General features: G+C 36.4%; 1 protein-coding gene across 3 annotated transcripts in view; it reads right to left on the bottom strand.

Annotated features, from left to right (window-relative positions):
• LOC121300879 (guanine nucleotide-binding protein subunit alpha-12) overlaps window positions 1-14,907 on the bottom strand; it is a 47,831-nt gene extending 32,924 nt beyond the window's left edge. Inside the window, exons 1-2 of one of the 3 annotated variants that reach the window (XM_041229837.1) lie at window positions 14,621-14,823; window positions 13,913-14,302 (exon numbers count right to left, since the gene is read on the bottom strand). In XM_041229837.1, the coding sequence (XP_041085771.1) occupies window positions 13,913-14,230 (318 nt within the window). In that variant the 5' untranslated portion in view covers window positions 14,231-14,302; window positions 14,621-14,823. The other 2 variants (XM_041229839.1, XM_041229838.1) reach the window with 2 other exon arrangements.
• Window positions 14,908-25,355: the final 10,448 nt, after the last annotated feature.

Genomic DNA, 25,355 nt, shown 5'->3' with positions numbered 1-25,355 from the left:
TTGCATTTCACATTTCAGTTCTGATCAGGCAAATCCATGAAACAGGTGCTGCGGCTGCTTGCCAGTACAAAATGACCTCATTTCTTATAGTTCAAACTTACTACAAACGGTCTGGCTGAAATCAGATTGTGTGATCAACAGCAAAATTATCAGGATGCAACAAATATATCTATAGGGTTATATTTGAAATATTTGCATACCATGCATATTAACGTTAAAAAACACACACACACACACACACAGAGGAACCCATTTGTTTTGTCTGCTCAGCAGCTATTCAGGGCAATCAGGCTGGCGAACTGCATCCACTTCAGTTTTATTTCTGAAGGACATTCCTTCCCAGAAGTCACAAGACAACCAGCAAGTCTCTGGCATTGCTTGAGAAGCAAGCGTTGTGGAGGACTTCTTTCTTAATGCCTGCCATCGCTGTCCAGTGCAACGTGACCCAGTCTGTGTCATTCACAAGCACAAAGGCCAACAAAAGATCTATTTCAGCCCTTATTCAATCCATTGGATTTATGTCCTTATTTGATTGCTTTTTACAGACATCTTGATAAAGTGAAGATGTCCTAAAATACCCTTGAACGACACATTGCTCCCTTAACATGATAGGGTTGGTAAAAAAAAAAAAAAATTAAAAGTGAATTAATAAAATTTCCTTTTGTTGACCTGTTTTGCTACATTGTCGATTACAATTACCTTTGCAATACAATTCCCAGAGACCACAAAAAGTCTTATCCACGGTTTGTTATGGGAAAGGTTTTCACAGCAATAGGTAACTTAGGGAACCTCAATTACATCACAAGGTTCATTTTAAAATATGGTTTATATTTTGTTTCTTGAAAATTAATGAAAGTGTTTAAGTTCTGACTGTAAACTACCAACTCCCATCTCTTTTGCCTCTGCACCACTATAACACCACAAGGTGAATGCCCTGTTCATTAATCCTATGGAAGTGGAAAAAGGCATTCCTTTGAATTGCAGCTACAAAAGTAAAGAAAAAGTATTGCACATCATTTCAAAATCTTTCCAGACTCCTCTCAACACATCTTGCACAATGATCCTCCAGCAGCGACTTATTGGAACATAGCTGGCCGATAGCCTGAACACAGCATTTATTCATAAGGCAAATGCTGACTCATCATGTTTACACACAGAACATATTTCAAACTTGTTAGCCATCTGTATGTTGTTAATGACATCTAGCTGGTAAATGACCACTCCCAGTGTAAACACAAATTCACAGACAATCTGCCCCCAATTAATGAAATCATTAGGTGGCTCAAGCAGAGTGGTGTTCAAAAGCAGCCACAAAGGGGTCCTTCCTGATCTCACTGCAGGCTCCTCCTCTTCCTTCTCCAGAGGCTCTCAGAGTTGTGTCCACCAATCTGCAGCCCACGCAGGAAGCATTGACCTTTCACCCACTTCCTCAGATCAGCTCTGGGAACGGACAGGCAATTTTCAACCAAGGGCTCTTTGATTGCTGAGCGTTCCGTCACATCTAGAACACAGCACCAGTTTTCAAGCTTCTCCATTGGCTTGGGCCGGTTGCTGAACAGTATCTTTCTGAAAGCACGTCTTCTTGGTCAATTGCAATACAGCTGCTCTAATCACAGACAACTGCACTTGTGCATGTTTACAGTACGTACGTCAGCGTGTATTGAAAGTAGTTTCCTCTTTTGAAAAAAAAAAAAAAAAAAAAAAAAAAAAAGGCAAATTGAGTGGTCTCTGTTCCTTTTGAGTAGTTCTTTATAAACAGCACTTTTCCAGTGAACATTTACAGAACAATGAAAACCAATTCCTTACAGAAGAATACATTCAGGCAAGCACAGACTAAAGCTAAGAGGTTAGTAGCTTTCACATGCTGCTCGAAGGCTCAAAAAGGAAATTATGGTCTTGTAAAGTTCACCACCTTGATTTTACTGAAAGTTTAAAAGAAGGAATTATGAAAGAAGTGGCTTGACCGCCCCCCCCCCCCCAATTTATCCATGCCTTATTCTGACCACTCAATTTCCCAACCAATCCTCTGAGACAGAAACACTCTGTTCCAGTCAGTCTTGTATACAATGTGCCAACAGTGCTTGTAGTAGAACTCCTAAAGATTTATGATAGTGTTTTTTCTTTTTTTTTTTTTTATCCCCTGCACGTGTGTTTGAAAGGAAATGAAAACACGCCAGCAGAGAATCCTCTCAGGGAATCTGCTCAAGTCATTACCTTGTACTGAAGAACCATTCTAGCCAATGCGCAGTCACACAGCAGCTGTGTTCGCTATGCAACCAACCACTACACAGCAATGTGGTTTTCAAAGGAACTGCTCAACTGAGACCCAAAACTGAGGAAAGGGCTACCAATACAAAACAAAGAAGCTATGTGCAAGTATCAGCTGGTTTCTTATAAACAATGATAAGGAAGAATGTGGATTTACTGAATGCAAATCATCTATCTGTCATTGTCTTATTCACACCCCCACAGCTGCTTGCAACAGTGTACACATTATCATCTAAAATGAGTCTGGGAAGTCTGGTGAGGCAGCAAGACCTGCAACAGGACTCCTCTGGTTGCTAGTAGAGTTTTATTTTAAAGCAGTGTTGTGTACAGGGGTGGGAGAGGAGAAAAAACAGTGTGACCAATTATGCAATATAATTACTATATTGACAATATAACAATATCTATATGGTTACTGTACTGCAGGTGGAGACAATTTATGGAATGAAAAAACTAAATTTAGCTGTTAGAGACAGCATGCAAGTTTTAATGATACATCTAAATAGTGGTGTTTGTAAACAAGACTTATTTTAGTTGCCATGACTTTCAAATAAAACAAGGTCCTAAATTAAGAAAAAAAAAAACTGAGCATTAGAAGTTTCAGACTATTGTTAGAACTGCAAATCTACATTACATTTTTTTCATAAAGCTATACAACTGACAAAAGGTTAACCCAGCACAAGTCCTACCCTATGAACAATAGGGCAGCACAGGCAATTCTTTGGATCAACTCAAATGGCACGCTTTCATGTTTATTGTATGGGCAGACGGCCAGTGACTTGGGTTATAGTTTCCAAGTTTAACCCTTTTCTCTCCCATATCCAACACCCTCTGGTTGAAATCTGAGGCAATCTGCCATTCTGTTTCTGAAAAATAAAACAATTATTATTACTATTTTATTTTTTAGTGTGCCCAATTATTTTACCTCCAATTGTAATCTCAAATCATTTTTTTCCACTAACCGCAGCGATTCCCCACACAGCCCAAGAGAACTGAAGGTTCAGAAGGCGTCTTCCGATCCCACGACCAAGCCAGCTTCCTCTTTTACACCCAGGAGCTACAGAATGGATGTCAGCAAGCTACTGGGCTCTGGAGGACAAAGGCCTGACCTCCAGGTGTCCTGAGCTCACAAGGCAGCCAGCAAGGTACACTGTAGCACGATGAGGAGGAACAGTCCCAGACGGTCTTAAGGCTGTGCAATCTCCTTATCATAACATGGGTAAACTTAAGACATACAGCTATGGCCAAAAGTTTTGTATCATACAGTCGAACGAAACATGCTGAATAATGTTACGTTAACATATTGAATTATACACCGCTTTGTACTGTAGATTTCCATATACTGAATGAAAAACTGATATTTCAAAATGTGGCAGTTTGAAATTTACCATGAAATACTGTACTAATATCATTGATTCCAGTAGACTTTTGCAATATCATTTTGTAGTTCATTAGATTACATGGTATTAATCTAAAAATTACGTTTGCAGTTTTTTTTTTTTTTTTTTTAATTCTTTTTTGTCATAGCTGTACAGGGGTCTGCAGCTGAGAATATTTAGTGAATCATATTTGAGCAACAACTTCCCTATTCTGTTGTCTCTTGGGAATGATGCATTGTGATGTGGTTGATCAATATCAACATCACAAAATGCCTTTTAGGTTCATGATTCAAATGCATGACTTAAATTGACTCCTGTGTGTATGTGAAATCCAAGAAGCCCTTGCATTACTCCCACTGCACATGCATTTAATTAACCCTGTTCAGCAGAACTAAGCAATGCCATGTCTCTTTTTAGTGTTGAATAAAAACCTAACTTTGGATCTTTTGTTGTTTGCATAAATGTCCCATTGATTTAAAAAAAAAAAAGTTCAATGTTTATAAAACGTTTAAGGATTTATGAGCAAAGCAGACCCCATATTAACAACTCATCCAAGAACAAGCCTAATTTAACTACAATACAGAATGACTTACTGTATGAGTAAATAGTCTCGACTTCCCCAGGTGTTTTATATTACCTGCTTTACAATCTTCAAAACTTTTGCAACTTACTACCCTTCCCAGTCTAATTACCCACCACTACCCCTACACAAGTGGCAAGTGGTGGCCAAAAAAAAAAAAAAAAAAGGGGGAAGGCAGAAAAAATTGCAGAGGGCTAAGCCCCCAGCAACAGCAGAATCTTATTAGTGTATTCTGACTGACAACACTTTCATATTATTGTTTTTATCAATTTATTTATTTGGCAGATACCTTTGTCCCAAGGTGACTTACAGGTGTTACTAGGCAGTACTGTACAGGGTAACAATGCAAGTTTAATTTTTAAATACAGTATAGTTTACAGTAAATGCAAATAATTTAATTTTCCTATCGTTATCATAGATTTCTTTTTTTTCTGATCAAAAGCTCCTTCAACTTCACTCATAAATCGTGCATACACAGAACAGCAGTACTTCAGCAAGGGTAGGAGGGTTTGAATTGATCCTTCAATTAAAACCAGCGATCAGACTACGTCATCTGCCATTGCTAGTAATGTGCTTTGTGTGGTTATAGCAGATAGAGCAGAGTTTATAACACAAGGTTCACTTTGCCTTTTTGTAGCTGAACAAGCACACAAACTGAAATTTAAAATTTAAACACTTCAAATAAAACAAATGAAGAAAAAGCGTAAAATGAAGGGGAAAAAAAAAACTCCCCATTTTGGGTCTTGTTTATTACTTTCCACATAACAGAAAAAAAAAAAAAAAAAAAAAAATAGAACATATAAAATCTATATCTATATATTTTTCTGTCCCATGAGACTGACTCGCTCTAAAGCAGTACAACATATTTTTGACCCAGATCTCTATGCGTGCGCGCACAATCTGGTTTGTTTACTTTTTGCTGTCAAACTTTTAAATAGAGGCCCCAGAGCTGCTGTGTTGATCATGTGGTTATATATATATATATATATATATATATATATATATATATATATATATATATATATATATATATATATATATATATATATATAAAAATCTCACACAGAGCTCTTTTCCATTTGCCATTTTTTTATTTTTTAATTGTCACAACTTCTGGTGAGGTGGTAAATAAGGATAAAATATTTCTGTCATTTCTAGCAAATAAAAACCTTTTATTTATTTTATTTTATTTTTCTATCTGAATACATGTTAAAAAACATTTGTTCAAATATTTGTCCAAGCACCAATAATTAAAAAATATAGATATAAAGTTAGTAAAGGTCACAGTGGCAAATTATTGCCCCGAGAAAAGACTACAGTTACGGACAGGGGGCTATAATGCAGCAGGCTGAGGGCATTGCACCCTTGAGGTAACAACAGTCTTCCTGAAGGGCATTTAATTTTCCACAGTGAGTTGAGTGTGCAGTACATATTTAATATATGAATCAGTCAAGAAAATAAGTGAGGAATGGTTGGATAGTAAATGTGACTTTATATTTTGTTTAAATATAGCTGATGCACCAGAAGTAAATACATAAATAAATAACATAAATGAACTACAGAAAATGTTTCTGAAGTTCATACTGCATAGTTATCAAAGTCTTTGCCGTACAACTCTCCGTCTGGCTTCAAGACTGCTGCACAATACTCCCTTAGACCCCGTTCACACTTGTGCTTTAGGCCCGACCCAGGGTGAAATTTAGACCAGCTTTTTGATGCGGCCTAAAGCACCAATGCCGCCTGAGGGCCGGCCTATCTGTATGTGTGAACCCAACGCAGGCCCTGGCCCGGCCTTAATGCGTCAATGCGGTGACGTAGCTCAAACCACTCCCCTACTAGGTAGAGCAGGTAGATCAAACAACTTCGGTTTTAAGAGGTAGCAGCTGGGACGATGCAGAAATTAATCCTTTGCGGTCCACATATATATATATATATATATATATATACACACACACATATACATACACATATACATACACACACACACACACTTTTTTTCACTTTAAAGTTTTGAGGAGGCGCTGCCTCCCTTGCCCCACACACACCCCAAATCTAAACAAACCAAAACATGTCTCTGTGGCAAAGTGCCCGCCCCTATGTGTATTTTGTGTTGTATGTTGTATGTTAATGTTGGTGTGTAGTCATTGGTACACAGGATATAAACGGGTCTGTGTAATATGAATGTTAAAAATGTATATTTGTATTTGGGCACGAGGATTGCACTGCACTTCACGTGCAGTTGTACCGCGACTCCAATTTAATGATTGATTGATTAGCAATCGAGTCTTGGTACAGCTGCATAAAAGCAGCTTGTTTTCACTCACTGGGGGTTGTGTGTTCGGTGAGTGGAGACGGAGGTAATAAAAAAAAAAAAATAGTTAAAAATAGAAGCTCACCGTGTTTTGTCTGTATAGTCCGTTTTGTTTTGGCGACGAGTGCCGCGTCCTGTGTTTTTGTCCTGTTTTATTTTATAATAAACCACGCAGCAGCGCATCCATTTATCATTTCCTCTCACAGTACTGTGTGTTTCTTCTGGGCTGACGTCCCCACTACAGCTATCTTTGTCACAGTCTCCCATCTACTGGATAGCACTAATGAGATGTAATTTATTTAAATGGCAAGATTTACAACAACTCTATTCTGCATCAAATCACTGAATATTTCTGAAGCAGGTTGCTTGATTGACTCGCATTTTGATTAAATGTGACACAGCTGTTGTACCGAAAATAAAACAGGTTTCCTTATACAAGCAGTGCCAAATGCAAATCAAACATTTCAGTCAAGCAACCAACTTTAAAAATATTTAACAGTTTGACACAGAAAACTGCCTTGCATAAATGTCTTCCAATTTAAATAAATTTAATTAAATGTTGGAAGTGGGATCCGATCGAAGATAGCACTCTAGTCGTTTTTAGGGGTTAAATCTCGTCATCCTGTACATCAAAAAAATTTTATGAGCTTCAGCCATAAAGAAAACCTGCAGATGTCTGAAATGGGATAACTTACAGCCACACAACCCAACTACTAGAACTGGGACTTAAAACATTCTACAGCTTACCATGCACTATGTTGTAATTAACCAAGAAAGATTTTCTGATTAACAGCATTAACTATTCTAAGTAAAATGTGTTCTGCAGGGCATCCATGCCCCAATCATAGGGAATGTTTCCCCCTCACTCCTCTGCCTTTTACTGGATTGATTTATTATCTATGATTCCATGCACATGGACTCAATTGCTCTGGAACCTGAAACCAAACCCATTTTTTTCTGCAGTGTTTACAGCAAGCCTTTACATCTGCAGGGGAGGCGGTGGCGTCTACACCCCCATCTGCTGAGTGCATTAAACATCTAAACCCTTATTCAGCACCACCCTACCACAACGCTTGGAAGTCAACTTGCCCCTGTATTTGTGTAGAAGCTGCATTCACTCACAGCTTTGGGAATGCAGATTAATCCTGTGGTGCCAGACATTTCAACAGGGCAGAAACAAACTCATTATCTCAAACCTGTAGGTGCGGCTAATGATTTTATTCAAGGAGTGCTTAAGGGAACACCAATTCTATGACCATCTTGCCACCTGTACATGCTGTGTAAATACAGATATGTATGGCAACAAAATGTGGACTCTGTGAACTCTGACCTTTGACCTAAGCTCCATGTGGTCTGCTGCTTAGTAACATGAACTCCCCCGCTGAGATATTATTTGTAGACTGGGCTGGAGAATTAAAGCCAAACAGACTGAGTTTGTAAGCAAAACTGTGTAAGTTTGATTAGCAAGAAAAAAACAGGTTGCTTAAAGTGAACATGACAAGAACAGTAACTAAATCTACTGAACTGACCAATCTTACATCATAGGTTGAAAAAACAAGCAAAAAAAAACTTTTTTTTTTTTTATTTTATTTTAATTTGTATTTATGTATTTAAATCAAGTCAAATGTCTATTGTTCGGGCTTCCTCTTACATTGTAAAGAACCATTTTGCTTTGTGATCTTTCAGATATATAAATTTTATATGAACCAGTGAATTTTGATGTCTGTTTTGACTGGAACACTTAAATAACCCTCCTCAACATATAAAACATGCTTGCATTTCCACTAAAACTGATATAGACACCAGTAGAAAACTGATCTTTCTACAGCTGTTGTATTACTGTATAGGAGAACCCTCGGTCTGTCCTTCAACACCTTTCACAAGTTTCATGTTACCACACCTTGATCAAAACACACCCTCCTTAAATTTTATTCCTTAGAAAATATTTACTACTTTTATGCTTTGAAAGATACGTCTCCTAAGCCACAAATCCTCGAATTACTGTTTGCGTTTGATCTAGGGTTTACCTTTAACTGCCTCGATGACTATGAACAATGACTTTAGCTCCAGACGGCTGTTAGGCAGAAACAGGCCGGTCACGTGATCACCGCAGGTGAAGCGATGGTCTGGCAAAGAACATGCGATAAATGTTAATATACATTTTTGTGCATCTAGGCTCACAACCTAAACTACACAGCTTGGTCATTCTCATACTGCTGTTAAAATGTTCTTTTTTGATTTGAATTAATATGAATGCAAAAATGACACTTGCCAGGTCAAATGCATTAAATTTAAACCATTCAATGCAGGTCAAACATGTAAGGAGAAGCTCTCTCTGCTCCGATGCTCATTTGGTATTTTACCAACCCAGCTATTCTCAAGCTACCCCTCTGCTTCGCAATCTCCAACGGCTACCTATTCAATTTAAGACCCTTGCTCTAGCCTATCGCTCTATTCATCATATTGTCCCTTCCTATCTCCAATCCTTCATATCTCCTTATATTCCCTCTTCGCTCATCCTCTACTGGCCGACCTGTAATGCCTTCTCTTCACCCTCCTTCCTCCCGTGCGCGCTCCTTCTCTTCCCTCGTCCCCCTGTGGTGAAACTAGCTACCGCTTATCCTCAGGACCGTCCTTCCGTCCTCTTCTCAAAATTCAGTTATTCAATCTTTATTCGTAAATTCCTATTTATGTATCTTCTTGTATTTTCTTTATAACTATTTTGTATATATTATATATGTGTTTGTTTTGCATTTTTTATTGCCTGTAAATTTATACCTTTTATACTTTTTAAATTTGATGAGTCGCTTTGGATAAAAGTGTCTGCTAAATAATAATAATAATAATAATAATAATAATAATAATAATAATAATAATGGGAAGCACAGATATCTATTTACACAGTAAATCTTTTTTCAAACTATTTTACAAAGAATATGGCAGATTGTTCTCAAAATTAATTCACTGCTCAAAAAAAAAAAAAAAAAAAAAAAAAGGAAAACAAAGATGGACAAACAAAATCCCTTTCAGTTCTCAGATCCTGAATGGCTAAAGTGTAACACCCCAGTAGCCTAAACTGTTTGCAGAGATTTGGAAAAAGCCTGACTGTTAAGGTTGTGGAAAGGATTTGAAAGAGCTCAGCTGCACACCGACGTAATTATGCCGGCAGTAGGAAAGTACACCGACTTTGAATTTAAGAGTTCCATTGAGACTTAATTGCAAGGTGCATGTATAAAAGACATATAACCTGTCTAATAAAGCTCACAGTAAAAGCTGAAATGGCTCAAACTGTTGTACAATGGGAGTCAAATATCCAATAAACCATTAGATATGTCAGTGTGAAGTGAGAACTGTACACTAATGTATTTAGACTGCATGTCTTTTTAATTAAAGTGCACATGCCTTGCACGATAAAGAGATCATTAGATAGGTGATAAATACAGTAGCTGTATTCCATAAGTGCACACTTCTAATTAGGTTATACTCATCTGAAAGCAATGGGGAGTCAATATCTCCCAACTCTTACTGTAGGATGATGACACAAAAGGTGCTTTAAATGGTTTTCGGGTCATTTGGTTCTAAATGTACTCATTACTAAGGAATGGAGTGGAGTGATTTCACACTACATGTGTGTAGAGGAGAGTAGTCAAATGAAATCCTCCACTGGCTGCAAATGTAAGAAAACCGTTACAAATTAGTTCTGCCAAATTTAACAAATAGGTTACACTGCAAACCAAGTGTGCAATTACCAGCCTTCTCCTGAAGGAAAGCCTACAATTGCGCAGAGATCTGAAGAGTCGTCAGGATTATTTTAAAGAGGCCTTCAATAAAAATGTAGTTTTACTAAACAATGCAACATTAACTTTCCCAGCATGCAAACATATTTTAGTTCCACGTCTTAAATAAAACTTGCTGCTATAGCAGTCTTCCACCATCTAATAGGGGTCCTCTTGAGGTTTAAATGGAGAACCCATGCTCCCCAAACAACCTTAAAAACTCCATGCAAATGGGCAGGGCCTCTTTGAATCCTTCAGCTAACTATTACATAAATACAACCCACAAGGTAACAAACAGCACTGCTTATTCTCACCAGATATGCCTATAAGCCCACAACTCTTTCTTAGTCTTGGCAAAGGCAAATGTACTCTTTGTGAAAGATTTCATTTCTTCCTACCTCAGCTACAGACATAAACCTTCCCCACTTCCAAACAACACTTTACCCAGCTGCAGTTCTTTGCAAATAATTCTCTCTTTTTACAGCTTTATGAAAATATATATCACTTCCTCTTTCACCATACTATAACCACATTAAAACTCAGTCATGGTTATTAATCATTAAGTTATATATTTCCATATAAAAGGGAAATACTGCACCATCAAGACTGCTATAAACATACAGAGTATAAAAGCTTTGTTCTGAAGTTCATACAAAACATCACATGCACAAACACAGCAAATAGAAGAGCACTTTGATTTTTATTGCTCAAATTAGGCAGTCCCCTGGCACCAAACTAATTGGAATTTGGCAAAACCCATATTTCCCAAACTGTTACAAAATGCGCTCTTTCCTAGTATTAGGATTGACACATTTATATATATAAAAAAAAAAAAAAAAAAAAAAAAAAAAACACTATATTAATTTAGATGCTCACATCATGTAGTCAAAAAAAAAAAAAACTACAAAATTATAACAAAAGTCTACCGGAAGCCATAACAGTACAGTATTTTATATTAGATTTCGATAGGTCATATTTTTCTATTTTTGTCAGTTTTTCATTATGGAGAACTACCAAGAAGTATGTAATTCAATAATATTATTATTCAACAGGTTTCATTCGACTATGAAGCAAAATTCTACAGGGTGATGCAAAAATGTGTCCATAGCTGTAGACGTTTCATTCTGTTATATTTACTATATTGTCATTAAACTTTGCCAGATTACCACAGCATTCAAACGCCAAAAGACATTTCAATTTTGGTTCAGATATTTACATTTTGGGACAGGTCCAGTGAGGCTTGCAGTTCATTAAACTCTTGAGTGAAGGGGCGCTGCCAACCCATTTCGTTTACAACTCTGCGCTATACTCCTAGTTTTATTTTCAAGCATATAATTTATAAAAAAGCAAACTTTCTTCTGCCTCACTGACAGAGCTATAAATGCAACATAAAATAACTCCATGTGACCTCACTGCAAGCTTATTACAAGGTGCGGCACCCATACATTATCCTCTGATGATAGGGCCACTGCTGCCAGCATGGTTAATGGCAGCCGGTTGAAAGAACAGCAGTTCAGACAATTATCCGCAGAGTAAAAAGATAGATTCTGAAACTGGAAGCAGAGATGTAAAAGAAGCGCATTACTTCTGCATGCTCGTTACATAAAGGAGCGAAATTAAAAATATGCTAAAGTGAAACTTTCTTCCTTAGAAAAACAGCTTCCAAACCAGATGTCAGCAGACTCTTGGATGTGACATGTTACTGGTGAAACTTGATACACAAACTGTAGTGTGAATAACAAGAAATGAGTCCAGAATTTCCGGCAAACTTAGTCACAGCAAAAACACTGAATGTAAATGAATCATTCATATGCCTTGGAAGCAGGTAAATGTTCAACCAGGCAAATTGAACTGTAATTTACATTAATTCCACCTCCTGTTTATTTCCTATGGCTTGATTTATATTTATTGGTGAACATCACACACTGACTGAATGAACGTTTTGTGGAATTACTGTTCACCCTTGACATCCAACCTAACCTGGCCACTTTAACAAAGAATAAAAGATGGCAAGTCAGACTCAATAAGACTAATCAGGCTGATCTCTTTACTGCTTCTCTAAAATAAGTAATTATGAGTTTATTTTAATCCCTGAGACTTTCTGATGTCAATTTAGAGTTCTTAAAACAGTTTTTTTTCTTTAAATCAGAAAAACTCAGAAAGCAGCATGTCCATAAAAGGCCAGCGTTCCCTTCATCTTTGTTTAAAATTGGGTCTAAAAAGGAACCAGCTAATTTAAATATAAAAACAAGCAAATGCTGTGCAATTTGATAGGAACCTCTTTGTGGGCCTATGCAGGCTGCTATTATGAATGGATACCCATGTTATGGCTATAGTTGAAACAATGTAGACATGTTTGTGCACAATCATTTTGAGAAAAATATTAGTTATCATAAGAAATGTTGGGAACCAGACGTGGGCGTTCTGCATTTCAATGCTTTTGCCAGCCCCCCAGCCCCCCTGTGAAACCAGCCACTAGTGTTTTAATGGCTACAAATACAGTAGCAACTTGTAACTGAGATTGATTTCATCTACATAATTAGGAGATTAGGAAAATTACCCGTACTCCACAACCATCTGTTTTATAGGAAGCCAAATTACCTTTCCTGTTCTCATAGTTTTGACATTCATTCTTTTTTATACATAATAATTACATTGTTCTTCAGATTAAATTGGAGCAGATCTTCATGGCTGCACCTGATCTTCAACGGCTCCTATCTGAAATGTTTCGCTTATCATTCTGCTATCATATTTTCTACCTGAAATTACCAAAATAAATAAGTAATTACTTCTGCCCCACAGGAATCCAGGGCTACAAAATTGACAGGGATCGGTGTTATAGAACTCCACTGAACTACCCATTGAAGGCAAGATAACCTTTAAACTCTAGACTCTCAATATGGGAACCACTGGTTTGTGAAGGAACAGGCACACTAATTTTGGTCAATCTTTATCAAAATAAAAAAAACTTAGTTTCTGTAGACCTGGCTTTAGATCTCATAATTCTGGGCAGTCAAATGCAGATGCATAGGACCACTTCTGCCCAAAGCATTGCACCTGATCAGTACAAGAAACCTGTTCAATAACCTCTGCATCATCATATTACAGTATAAGGTGCTATTATCCCACTCATCTAATGACACAGTAAATGGCGAGCTAGAAGCATAGGCAGTAAACCATTATACTTTAATTTCTGTGACAGCACTTGCCCAACTGGTGTTGAATCAACTGGCAATGTTTCTAATGAATAGTCCTATGAAAGGGCGTGACTTAACATCTATGGTACAAAACAAATTGGTTTTATTTAATTTAATCTTCCATGTTGTTACTAGATCACCCAGCAAAAACTGATGTACTAAAGGCACACGTTTACTTGGGCCACCGTGCTCTCCGAAATGTTAGCGGTTTTGTTATATAATACCGCTTACTTGTTCACAGACATAACGGGTCAAAATGTTTACAATGCGATCATCCTAAATTTATAAAAAAACCCAAAAACAGGTGTTTTGGTCAAGTTTATCACATCATTAGTCTTTAGCGCAGTAAACCCAAACACCCCCCACCCCCACCCCGTTACTTTAAGACAAGTAACTTTAATTACCTTAATGATATTCTCAAATATGGTGTCTCGAAACTCAAGCAATGCCTTCTGGTCAAACTCTCTGCCATGGATAATCCTCATTTGTTTTAAGAATGTCGATTTGCCACTTTCACCAGCTCCAAGCAGAAGTATTTTAACCAAGCGGCGAATGGAGCGTCTCTCCCGGGCTAGCATTGAATCGATTTCCCGACTGCGGCGTCTCGCCTCTCGCTCCTGATTCACATCCCGATCCCGGCTTCGTTCTTTGCTGTTGCTCCGCTCCCGGCTGGCTTCAGCTGGAATCAAGCACCGGCTCAGGGTGCGCACCACACCGGACATGGTGGCGAGGACAAAACAAACAAAACAAGTAGTCTTCAGGACTTAACTTTGTAAGCGACCCGTTAGCATTTGCTGGAAAAAAAGTGCGTTTTATAGTCACAGGTTTTAATTTACGAATACTACTGCAAAGCAATCACTTCCAGTCTTTTTGAAGAAGTGACTGAATCTTAAATGAAATCAACTAACCTCTTCCGTGAGAAATCTTAATGAACAGAATACACCCGCCCTTAACTCAAAACGAGCAAGGCAAAACAATTGACTGGGACATTTAGGGATAGTGGATTGTATTCATCCTCAGCTTAAGTATTCTGAACTTGCAAACAGCGTTTTCTTCTGCAATTCTTGTTTATTTACGGCAAATGAAAAAAAAAAAAAGTGCTGTCTACTTACGCTGTCTTTGAAGAAGTTGTAGAATAAAAAATATTTCTCAAATAAAAAATCTTGAAAAATGTCAAAAAAATAAACAGTTCGAAATCATTAACGTACAGCAATTAAATACGAACAAAACACCATTATAAAACCGTGCGATAGGAAATATAGATCTATCCAGAAACGCGTTACAGGCTTATACGGGTAGGAATACAAGGCTTAAAACACAGACCCCTGTGTGGTGTATGTGTCCCACAGTTCTCAGTCTCCTTGACCGATCCGAGCTCCACCTCTCCAGCTGCACATCTGGGAAGCGCCAGCAGGGGGAGCCAGAAGCGGACGCGGGGCAGGACTAGAGGAAGGGCCAGCTTTAAGAAATTATTGATGTTTTTAAGAGTTTTCATTGGGTCGTCGTGATTTTCAGACTGGCATGCAACGTGTGAACCTGGTACGTCCAGGCGGACTAAGAATGAGGCGTGTTTTAAAATACTGGAGGTGGAGAAGCACATGAAGGCAGTATTTGTCCAACAGCAGATTTGCTGTCATTTAAAAGCGCAAACGACTATTTAGTGGTTGGGGGTCGGTGCGGTCTGTGAGCCATCATAGATGGTCAAGTGGGTGAGCTTGCCTGCCACAGGGCTCCCCTGGGTCCTAAACCGTGCTAGGTAAAGACGTGGATTGCAGTAACCACAGGCCGGCTATGACTTTTTCAGAAATTAAAGGTTTGCTGACAAGGTTTAACCATAAGGTTTAGTATGTAAGGTACTAAAATAGAGCCAATGTTGTATCATAGCCACTAATAAAAAGGTGATGTCATACCATAAACATCAGTAGATGTCGCTATTACTAACACTACTTAAAGTCTGAATTAAATGATAATGTGAATTAAGTGATATTGTTCATGCAGTATTGTTTTTATGGTACTAATTACGCCTAAACCTTTAAAAGCAACATCTCAAGGCAAAATAACTCGTAGTTACTCTGGTCCCGTTCACGTGATTTAGGATGGCAGAGGGGTGATCCCCATGGAAACTGTCACTCTTGCAACGAGCAGCTTTGACTGCGAAAGTAGGTTCGCATACCCGTCAACACGTTTTTAAAAATAAGGGAGGTCCTGTAAACGGTAATCTTAGTGGCCTGAACTGAAGTGGAGACCCACATAATTCAAAGGGAAATAACTATTCCACTTAATTATCTGGCAGAATTAAAAGGACACATATCAAACAGAGAAACAATTATGAGATGCTTCACAATCAAAACCAACTATACGAGGTAACACCACTCAGAAGTAAACGTTTTGCACGTAGTTTAGTTCATATTCTGGTAATGTATCACCTTTTTTAAGCACAAAACTGCATCGTGTGCTCAGCAAGATAATAGCAGAGTCTGGTTAATGTGGTAGGTTGTGTTAGCGCCATTCAGAAATAAAGTAAACAATCTTATGAATTATTCTTAAATCTACACCACAATCTAACCAATACGAAGTTCATGTCAGATTTCTCAACGAAAAAGTTCAGCACCAAGAGAAGGGGGAGAGTGGGAAGAATAAAAAGGTAAAAAGAAACGTCCTCAATGAGGGTGTAGTTTGTATTTGGCCGGTAAATACATTTCTACTGATCACGTGACTGTACTGTACTACTGCTACAGATCCTTTTCTAGTTAGACAATGCCTAAAGAACCAACAAACGATACCCATTTTAAACCCAAGAGTGCATTTATGCCATTTGTGATCAATTATAAAACCAGCTGATAAGGGTGGGTCTATAGTTATTCAAGATACAATTACTTATGCTAACAAAATAAAGGAGATGTTATTGGATGATACATTTTATAAACATCTAACATATGATCTAACATTGTTTTTTCAAAAAAGAAATTGATAAAACGTTACAAATGGGATTGGCAGTTTATGTGTTAAAAAGTCAAAACAACAAAAACAATTTTCAGTTAATTACGCATTAACATTCAACTCTCAACGTTTATAATGGGATGCTTTCCATGTCTCAACTGTGCCTCTTGTAAGAATCAAGTCTTTTTTTAATTGTCCTACAACTGGTAAAAAACGAAAGATTAAATCTCGTATAACATGTAACACCACACATGTAGTGTATCTACTGACTTGTCCGTGTGGAAAGGGCCCGGGTATGTGGTAAAACCACTCGTCAATTAAAAACTAGACTTAGTGAACATAGAAGCTCAGTTCGGAGACAAGATATAACTTCACCAGTTGCGAAACATTTTTTGAAAGAAAACCATGACATCGATACTTTAAGGTATATTGGAACAGAGAAAGTAAGTCAAAATAGGAGGGGTGGCAATCTTAATAATAAATTACTGCAGAGAGAAACGTTTTGGATTTTTAACTTAAATACTGTGGTACCCAATGGATTAAATGAAGAATCAGACTTGGTACCTTTTTTATGAATTATACCTAATTTTTGTTTTAAGAATGACAGCTTTTATTTAAGTTAATAATTAAAATAATGGGTTAATAAATAGGTTTATTAGTGTATCTATATAACTGGTTTACGGGGTATTTGAAGGATCAGTGCTGGATAATGAATTGATGTCTGTAGTTCAGTTGAGGAAAGGTTCATGTTGTATGTAAATTACTCTGAGATAACAGTTTTAGAATCTAAGGGAAAATTGATTAACAAATATCCGTGATATACTAGGTGTGGTAAATCAATTGACAGTTTGTGTTGTGTGCCCATGAAGTAACACTTTTCTTAATTGTAATTACCTGTTAAACTCAGTGTATTTAAGTCGAGGTATTGAAGCTGTGTATACACACTGATGAAGGCTTTTTGGCTGATGTTTGTGACTTTCCTTATGGATTAGAATTTTAATCTGTTTGTTCTTCAAAAATGAAGCTGTGAAATGAAGAGTAAATGATGAAAATGACTTTTTGGAATTCATTTGTTTTTCTTTCTTCGTAACATTTATTTGAATCAACATTAATAATCAAACATAAACTTCATTTTGAATACAATTTTAAATTTTAAAACCATTATTTAAAACAAAATGCCGTTCCATCTAAATTTAGCTTTGTCCTCATATATTAGCAGTGCTTTGTAGCTACTACAGAAACGTTTGGGGGGGGGGGATTTGTCCCTGTAGTTGTCCGGAAGAAATGTCCAAAAAATGGGAGAGTCCCGGCAAATAAGTGAGAGTTGACAGGTCTGCAGTTATCCTTGCACTATCGAGAGTAGTCGTTAAATAATAGGGCAGCGTGCCCCCTACAGGCGAACCTGCAGTACTTCGATAGCACAGTACATACAGTATGGTTTGCTGGTAAATGATCAGGATATCATTCCAGCTGGGCATTCAGACTACGGTAGTGTTCTGAATCCTTTATTATATCTATCTATCTATCTATCTATCTATCTATCTATCTATATATCTATATATATATATATATATATATATATATATATATATATATATATATATATATATATTATATATATATATATATATATATATATATATATATATATATATAATGACCGTATATAGCATTTACATTGATCATAATGACCGTATATAGCATTTACATTGATCAATAATGTATTCATAACGAATATTAAACAGCTGCCTGCAAATTATTTGTTCAGCATTAATAGCCGTTTTCTATCGTGTTACAAAATGACAGATGCAGAAACATTCGCTAACACACTCAAAGTCAGCTTCTCTGAGCTCATTCTTTGCTCTAATATTTCCAGCATTCACTGTGTTAGTTCTGTCTTTGTGCATGCTTATCAAAGCCACTGCGTCTAAAGTTGTCAGTGTTTTTGCTGTGCTGTGGAGAGTGTGTCCCGCAGGAATAATTTAATATGTTGCCTTGTTTCATTTAATTTAATTTGTTGGTGGCGCTGAAATTTAAGATTTTCCCTGCCTCATCCACAATATTATCACCTTCTAAGTTCACTGTATATTTCCTGTTTCAAAACCTTTATCTCACAGCAAAAGTAAAGACTCTGCACACTGAAAGACTGTCTATCTGAAATGGGTGGTGTAACTCTCTCCCACAGTCCTATTTTTTATTTGTATTTGGTTTTTTTTGTATTTGTTTCATTATTTGTATTTGTGATTTTGTAGTTGTATTTGTGTTTTTCAGTTTGTATTACGTGTGTAGTGGTTCAGTTTTTTTTTTCTTTTTTCTTTTTAAGATGGTTGAAATCCCCTATATTTGTATCAGTATAATAAATCTGCTTTAATATTTCTCCAGTAGGGGTTGCAGCATTCTGTGGCTTGTGGTCCGGACCATTCAGCACTGTGCTCCAGACCATAGGCTACAGAATGCTACAACCCCTTCTCTATTTCGATGTTTGCATGTAGGCTTCCTGTGCTTCAACAGTGCTTAGGAATGTCATTAATAACCTCCCCTTCCTGGAAGTTGACCACGTCAGTTTAGCTACAGGGGGAGTCCAGGAGGTTGTAGCTTTTTGTCTCTAAGGAAGAAAATAGCAATAGACACCAGAGTTGTGTTCATAGGCTGGTTTCACAGATCCTGATTAGCACTGAACTACCTAAAGTAACATTAGATAGTCCAAGATTAGAGCTAATCACGGGCTGTGAAACCAGCTGCATGTAAAACTAAGCACTGGCCCTTATCTTCCTTCAGGCAAGTCATGTGCAGTCTTGATTTCATAACGAACGTGAAACATTCATTAAACCCACATCTATTTTGATACAACAAAGCAGCTATAGTATTTATTTATTGCAAGTTTTAAAAGCTCTATGAAAAAGGAGGTACAGTTGTTGATGTCTCGACACAGAAAGAGTGACATTTGTAAGCAGCTGGTTGACAAGATTAGACTAAAGAAAAGCAGTCTCATTATTGCAATAATTATTTAAGCCTAAGGGGGAATGTAGTTCCATATTGCTGTTTTGAAGGTAATTGAAAGCTAATGACCTTGGTATATAATTACTTGATTCCTTACAGGCAGCAGAGTAAATAAGACTAAGCATGTTTAATTGCTATACTTGGGAGATAGGAACAATCATACACAGCATACCTAATTTTTTTTTTTTTTTTATATGTATAATTTGTTATAGCTAGAATCAAATGAACACGCTATGAAGCTGCATCCTCTTTCCTCACTATGTGTATCGCAAGTATATAAAGCTTTGTTCATTAAATCAATTACTATCAGGCCCTATAGGGGATAATTACAGCACACATGGATATGGGAGAATGTTTCAGATTAGCCAGGGTAGGTATGAAAGTCAGGCCAAAGTTTTTAATTGTGATGCAATTTGAGCAACATTGAGGTTAAACCCTGTGTTCTTGTTATTGAGTTTCCCAATGTATACTGCACCCCATTTTGCATAGTGCCACCTACATGGCCTGACAATGAAAACACGTGTTCCCAGAACATGGCTCTGTTGCCCAAACCAAGCATTGTCTGGTAAATGAGGGCTAAATCATAAATGATCAGGCTAATAGCTGACCCACGAAAAAAACAAAAGCATCTGGTATAGCATAAATATATGGGTATTTGCAACATTTCTTCCTTTCTTTCTTGTGTGGGTTGTCATTATCTTTATCCTGTGATATATTTGATCCATTTCACACAACAGTTTTATGTTTTTGTTAATGTTATACTTTTATTATAGTTGTTTGTTTCTCTCAGGAAATTTGCATTGGCTTTTACGTTTTCAGAATTAGGGCCATACAAATAAGTGTACATTGCCTGAAACGGATGCAGCAGTAAAGGCAGCAGACAGTTTTTTACTGCTCTTATCTGTAATATGATATTTTGTAATGTGATATTTTGTAGCACCTCTAAGTTGCCCTGGATAAGGGCATGTGCTAAAAATAATAATAATAATAATAATAATAATAATAATAATAATAATAATGTTACATTTGACTACACAATGTACTAACTCTATTTAAACAACAGGGGGCACCAAAAGGCTGATCAAATGTTTCTTCTGCTGCACTACCAGCTCTCACTTGTGGTGTTCACTTGTGGTGTTTGTGGTAAAACATTTACGACTTAATACTACGTTGACGTACTTATCTACGTCATTTATTCTAAAATTTTTTTTAAAAAGACAACGTTTAAGAGAAAATTAATTCCTATATATAATATATATTCCGAATATATATATATATATATATATATATATATATAGATATATAATATTAGAAATGCCTTGTGACATAGAAAAAGTCGAAAAAAGATATACAAGAGTCTGTAGGCTATGTGTTTATCTGTATTTAATCCTGTTCACATTTGCAGCAACCTCTCGTGAAAATAATAAGCAGAAAATGATTGCTGAACCGTTTACCAAATTAAGAAAGTAGTTCAGTGCATTAAATAAAGAGAAATAAGAACCAAAACAGCATTACTGAAATGTCTTTTATTTTGCGTTCATTCATTTTTGCAAGCCACTTCTTTTCTCATCTTTGCTTTATTGACCATTTTTCCTGGCTGAGTAATATACCAAGATGTTTGCACTTATATTAGCATATAAATAGTACCATGCTCCTGTCTGACAGTCAAATATAATATAATCGAGATGCCTACAAGTTTATTCAGTTCACAGTTCAAACCTGTTTGCCTGTTTTCTAGCTTGGTTGGAATTGACAAACTTTCAGATAAAAAGTTTATTCAAATGCAAAGTCTATTGGAGTCATTAAGGGACAAGGTAAACCACAGAATATATTCTTACCTATGTAATGCCTTATTTGTTGTGTCTGCATGGAATAGAAAATCTGTACTAAACAATACTTGTTTGTATAGCTGTAAATTAAAGCTGCATACCCCTTGTTTCAGAAATTAAGATTTTTAGTGATCGGATGATAATGAGATATTAAACAGTCAATTATTAAATATTAAAAAACTGTAGATGGTAGAAAATGTCCCTTTTAAGCCAAGTTAAACCACAATATACTGTATACAAAGTAAGGTTGGTACAGTACATTGCATTTTAGGGGTATTGTCTTTCTTTAGTTCTGGAAAACGTATTTGTGAATTGTATTGTTCGTGAAAGGCACGGTTCATCCACAGAGCTGCGGGAGCACAAACAGTGACAATCTGAGCTTGCCCAGGGTTCTGCCAGCTTCCCCTGGGGGGACCACGCTCAAACCACCTACTGCAGAATGATGTGGACATTGAGAGACTCATTTCACTTGACATAAGCTAGATTTACCTTCATAAAAGTTTATTGCAGAATAACATGCTAACAAAAATGCAGTAGGAAGTAACGGATGGTAAAAGAGAAATACATGCGTGGTTATTTTGTGCAGATGTCATAGTTATTATTGGAGTTTTTCATATCAGTCAAGTCAATTGAGGACATTTCAAGAAGGATTTCAATTTGATGAAAATGCTCGCTCTTGTGGACAGCATCATTACTGCCTAGCAGACCTTCTGTGGATTGAGGGATCTTTATTAATAAAGTGACAGTTTATAGCTCACAGTCAGGGGAAATGTTTTAATTTTATTTATTTTATTTTTTGCGACTGTACTGAGACTCATACTGTCCTCCTCTTAATATATATAGAAGTCTTTTGTGCAGAAACTTACGTTTGTGTCGTGTGTTAGAAAAACACATACGACATCAAATATAGATTTAAATAAATTCACATTATGAAATCAAATTATCCTGATAGTCTAAAAATTATATAATATTAATATATATATATATATAATATATATATATATATATATATAAAATCAGTATAATACTGTACATTCTTATATTACTTAATACCAAAGCATTCTTTCAAAAGTGTATTGTCATTCAATGTTAATTTTTCTAATCATAATCTATTCCTGTCAATAGCATAAATTTTAATGCAGCCTCTTGATCTGAGGCGGCTGTTCTAGTAATATTATGTTTTTCAGAAGAACGGTATAAGTATGTTTATAGGCAAGAGAATCTTACATTGTGTCTCAAGAGTTTTGTAGAGGGTGTTTTTTGACTTGTTCTCCTGTGTCTGGTAGTTTGATTAACTGGTCATACAGTTTGAACCTGAGCGTTTATAAAGTTACATCTGATGATTCTGTGATATTTGCTGAAGTGGAACATAAAGCTTCTCTTATTAGCATATAGATAGTATCAAGAAGCAGACAGCTATCAGCTTTCCGTACAGGCTGTGAAAAAGAGAAACTAATTTGCCATCTGGAAAGAAGGTGAGAGAAACTGCTTACCACAGTGTCTTTTTCTGAATAAGTCTGAAATATATATATATATATATATATATATATATATATATATATATATATATATATATATATATATATATATATAAATTCAATTATATGTAAGTACATGCATTCATGCATTCATGCATTCATAAAGCTAAGTGGTCTTTAATTTATTCCTGTGTTTTGAAAGAAGAAAAAGCTGTTAATTTTACACAACTCCCTAATATGAGTTAATGGAAGACAATAGTAAACACTTGGACCTAATGTTTTAGCAAAATGAAAAATCTTTAGTAACTTGCAACCAAGAACAGCATTCTCTGCTTATTGGATTATTAAACTATGGCATCTAGTTATTATTTTTATAACAGTGTAGTTACTGTAATATGTAAAGACATGGGTACTTACAGTATAATTAATGGAACTTGGAATAAAGTACTCCCATTTAAAAACACACACACACACACACACACACACACACACACACACGGTTAAGTATACTTAAATTAACCCAGGCAGGCAAAGTCCAAGATAAATGCTAATCGAGGAGTCTGTGAAACCAGACACTTAAGTTGAAAGTAAACTTTTAACCTTTTTCGAAAAATATTAAAAGTGAATAGCTATATTCTAAACAATTTGCAGTATATATGGGTATTGTCTATAATATATAGTTGAATGTGTTGTTGTGAGCCAATGCATGGTAGAGAATTGGATACTTCATGTGCTCAAAAGATTTATTTTTAATTCCTACCACTCTGTTACCCATAAAAACAACCTGATGTCTGTCAAATACACATTTAGTGTTGAGCTGTTGCTCTGATTTCGTAAGACTTTATAGATATTATTTGCGGCATGCTGGGAAGCAGATTGACAAACCATCTGCTATTACCCATGGGGACCCGACCACTTTATCAGTCCCACCTGGTCTGAATGCAGCAGAGAAGTGAGAGCCTTGGGATCTCATTTCTGTAGTTTCTGGCAAGGTGTTTAAAATCAGAACTGCACAAAGATGTGCGGAAATGACCTTTGCAGAGTTTTGTGAAAGCATGAGCGTGTGTTTTTCTTTTTTTCTGGAGCATGGTAATTTTACCCACATTTTAGACTTAGGACAGAGATTCAACTGCAGGCTTGTATTTTATATGTAGCTGAACATTAAAGGCGCACAATCTACTTGTGGAAGTACAATTCACATCCCCTGGTGAATGGATGCTTTCATCACTGTTCTGTGATAATAAAACAACAGGCTGTTATTTTATTGGCCATTATTATATCTCGGTAAGAGATAGAAATATTTTGGATGAAGTTTGGGACTAAGGACTCAAAAGTTAAAAACTATGTGTGCATCAAATGCTGGACCATTCAAATTGTCCTTGCAAAGGTTCCTGCAAGAGTTTCAAATGTTTAACAGCAATCATTCAGAAATTTCAAAACCTCCTTCTGATTAGAACTAGTCCACTTTTGCAAAATAACTAATCTTAGACTAGACTCTCTGTTCACCCCCTCAACTCAGAAATGTCGCACCCACAAGGGCTTCTGTGGCTCTTGTTCGTTGCACTCGCTTCCTCTTCAGCAGAACAAGGGTTTTGATGAATCGTTTTTGTTGCTTTTGGTTTGGTTCTGGGGATCGCTCATGACTAACATTATTGAAAGGGGTGGTGGTAAGCAGTACTTTAAGGAATCTGTTAATAATGCATTTCCATTCTTCTTGGAAACAAGCAGATAATTTGAATGTGTGACCCACTTTATATGTGTAAAATGTATATTCCATCTGTTATACCATGCCGTGCAACAAGCTAAATGTTTGGCACTGCCTTTAAAAACTAAATAAAAAACAAACAAAAAAACCAGTAAGGGACCCACAATGACCAACTCAGCTTATTATCTTACAAGATTTGTTTTTCTGAGCCGAATGGAGATAAAGTTTGAATGTATTGCTTTGCCTTTGATACAGTTTTACTAATGACTCACAGGATCACAGGAGCAAAAAATATGTTTTTATATTTTGATTCCTAAACTGTTGAAACCACCAAAGTAATAATCAAGGTTGTTTACTGCAACTTGGCAACTTGCACACTGTTTCATATTTTTGACATGCACACAGTATATGCATGTTCATTATTTTTCATAACATTTTTCCACTGTTTTGATGATGACACATACAATCCTTTTTTTTTTTTTTTTTTTTTTTTTTTTTTTACATTGACTGTAATCCAGCTACCTCAAATACCATGTAGGTATTGATAGTACCAGGGGGTGGCTGGATTGGAGTTTGCTTGTGTAAGAGTGGGAGGCCAGTAGGTGTAAAGATGTGGCTTAGATTTCATTCACGTGAACAACAACAACAAAAAAAACAACATAGTGGAAAGGAGAAATCACATGGGTTTACCAAAAGTGCTTAAAAAGTGTTTCCTGTTTTCAGTCTTAGACCACATAATGCACAGGTTAAATGGTTATTCTTTCATTGATTTCTCACCTTGCATTCGTCTATAAAAACTCTGTGTTTATATATAACCCTGCCTACGTTTCTGGGAGTGGGGGGAGGGGCAGCAATAAGAGCTTTTAAAACAGGCAAACAACCCTTAGAAAAGTTT

This window comes from Polyodon spathula, chromosome 26 (assembly GCF_017654505.1).
Source record: "Polyodon spathula isolate WHYD16114869_AA chromosome 26, ASM1765450v1, whole genome shotgun sequence".
In the NCBI taxonomy this organism is placed as follows: Eukaryota; Metazoa; Chordata; class Actinopteri; order Acipenseriformes; family Polyodontidae; genus Polyodon; species Polyodon spathula.
This window is presented reverse-complemented; position numbering and strand designations above follow the sequence as displayed.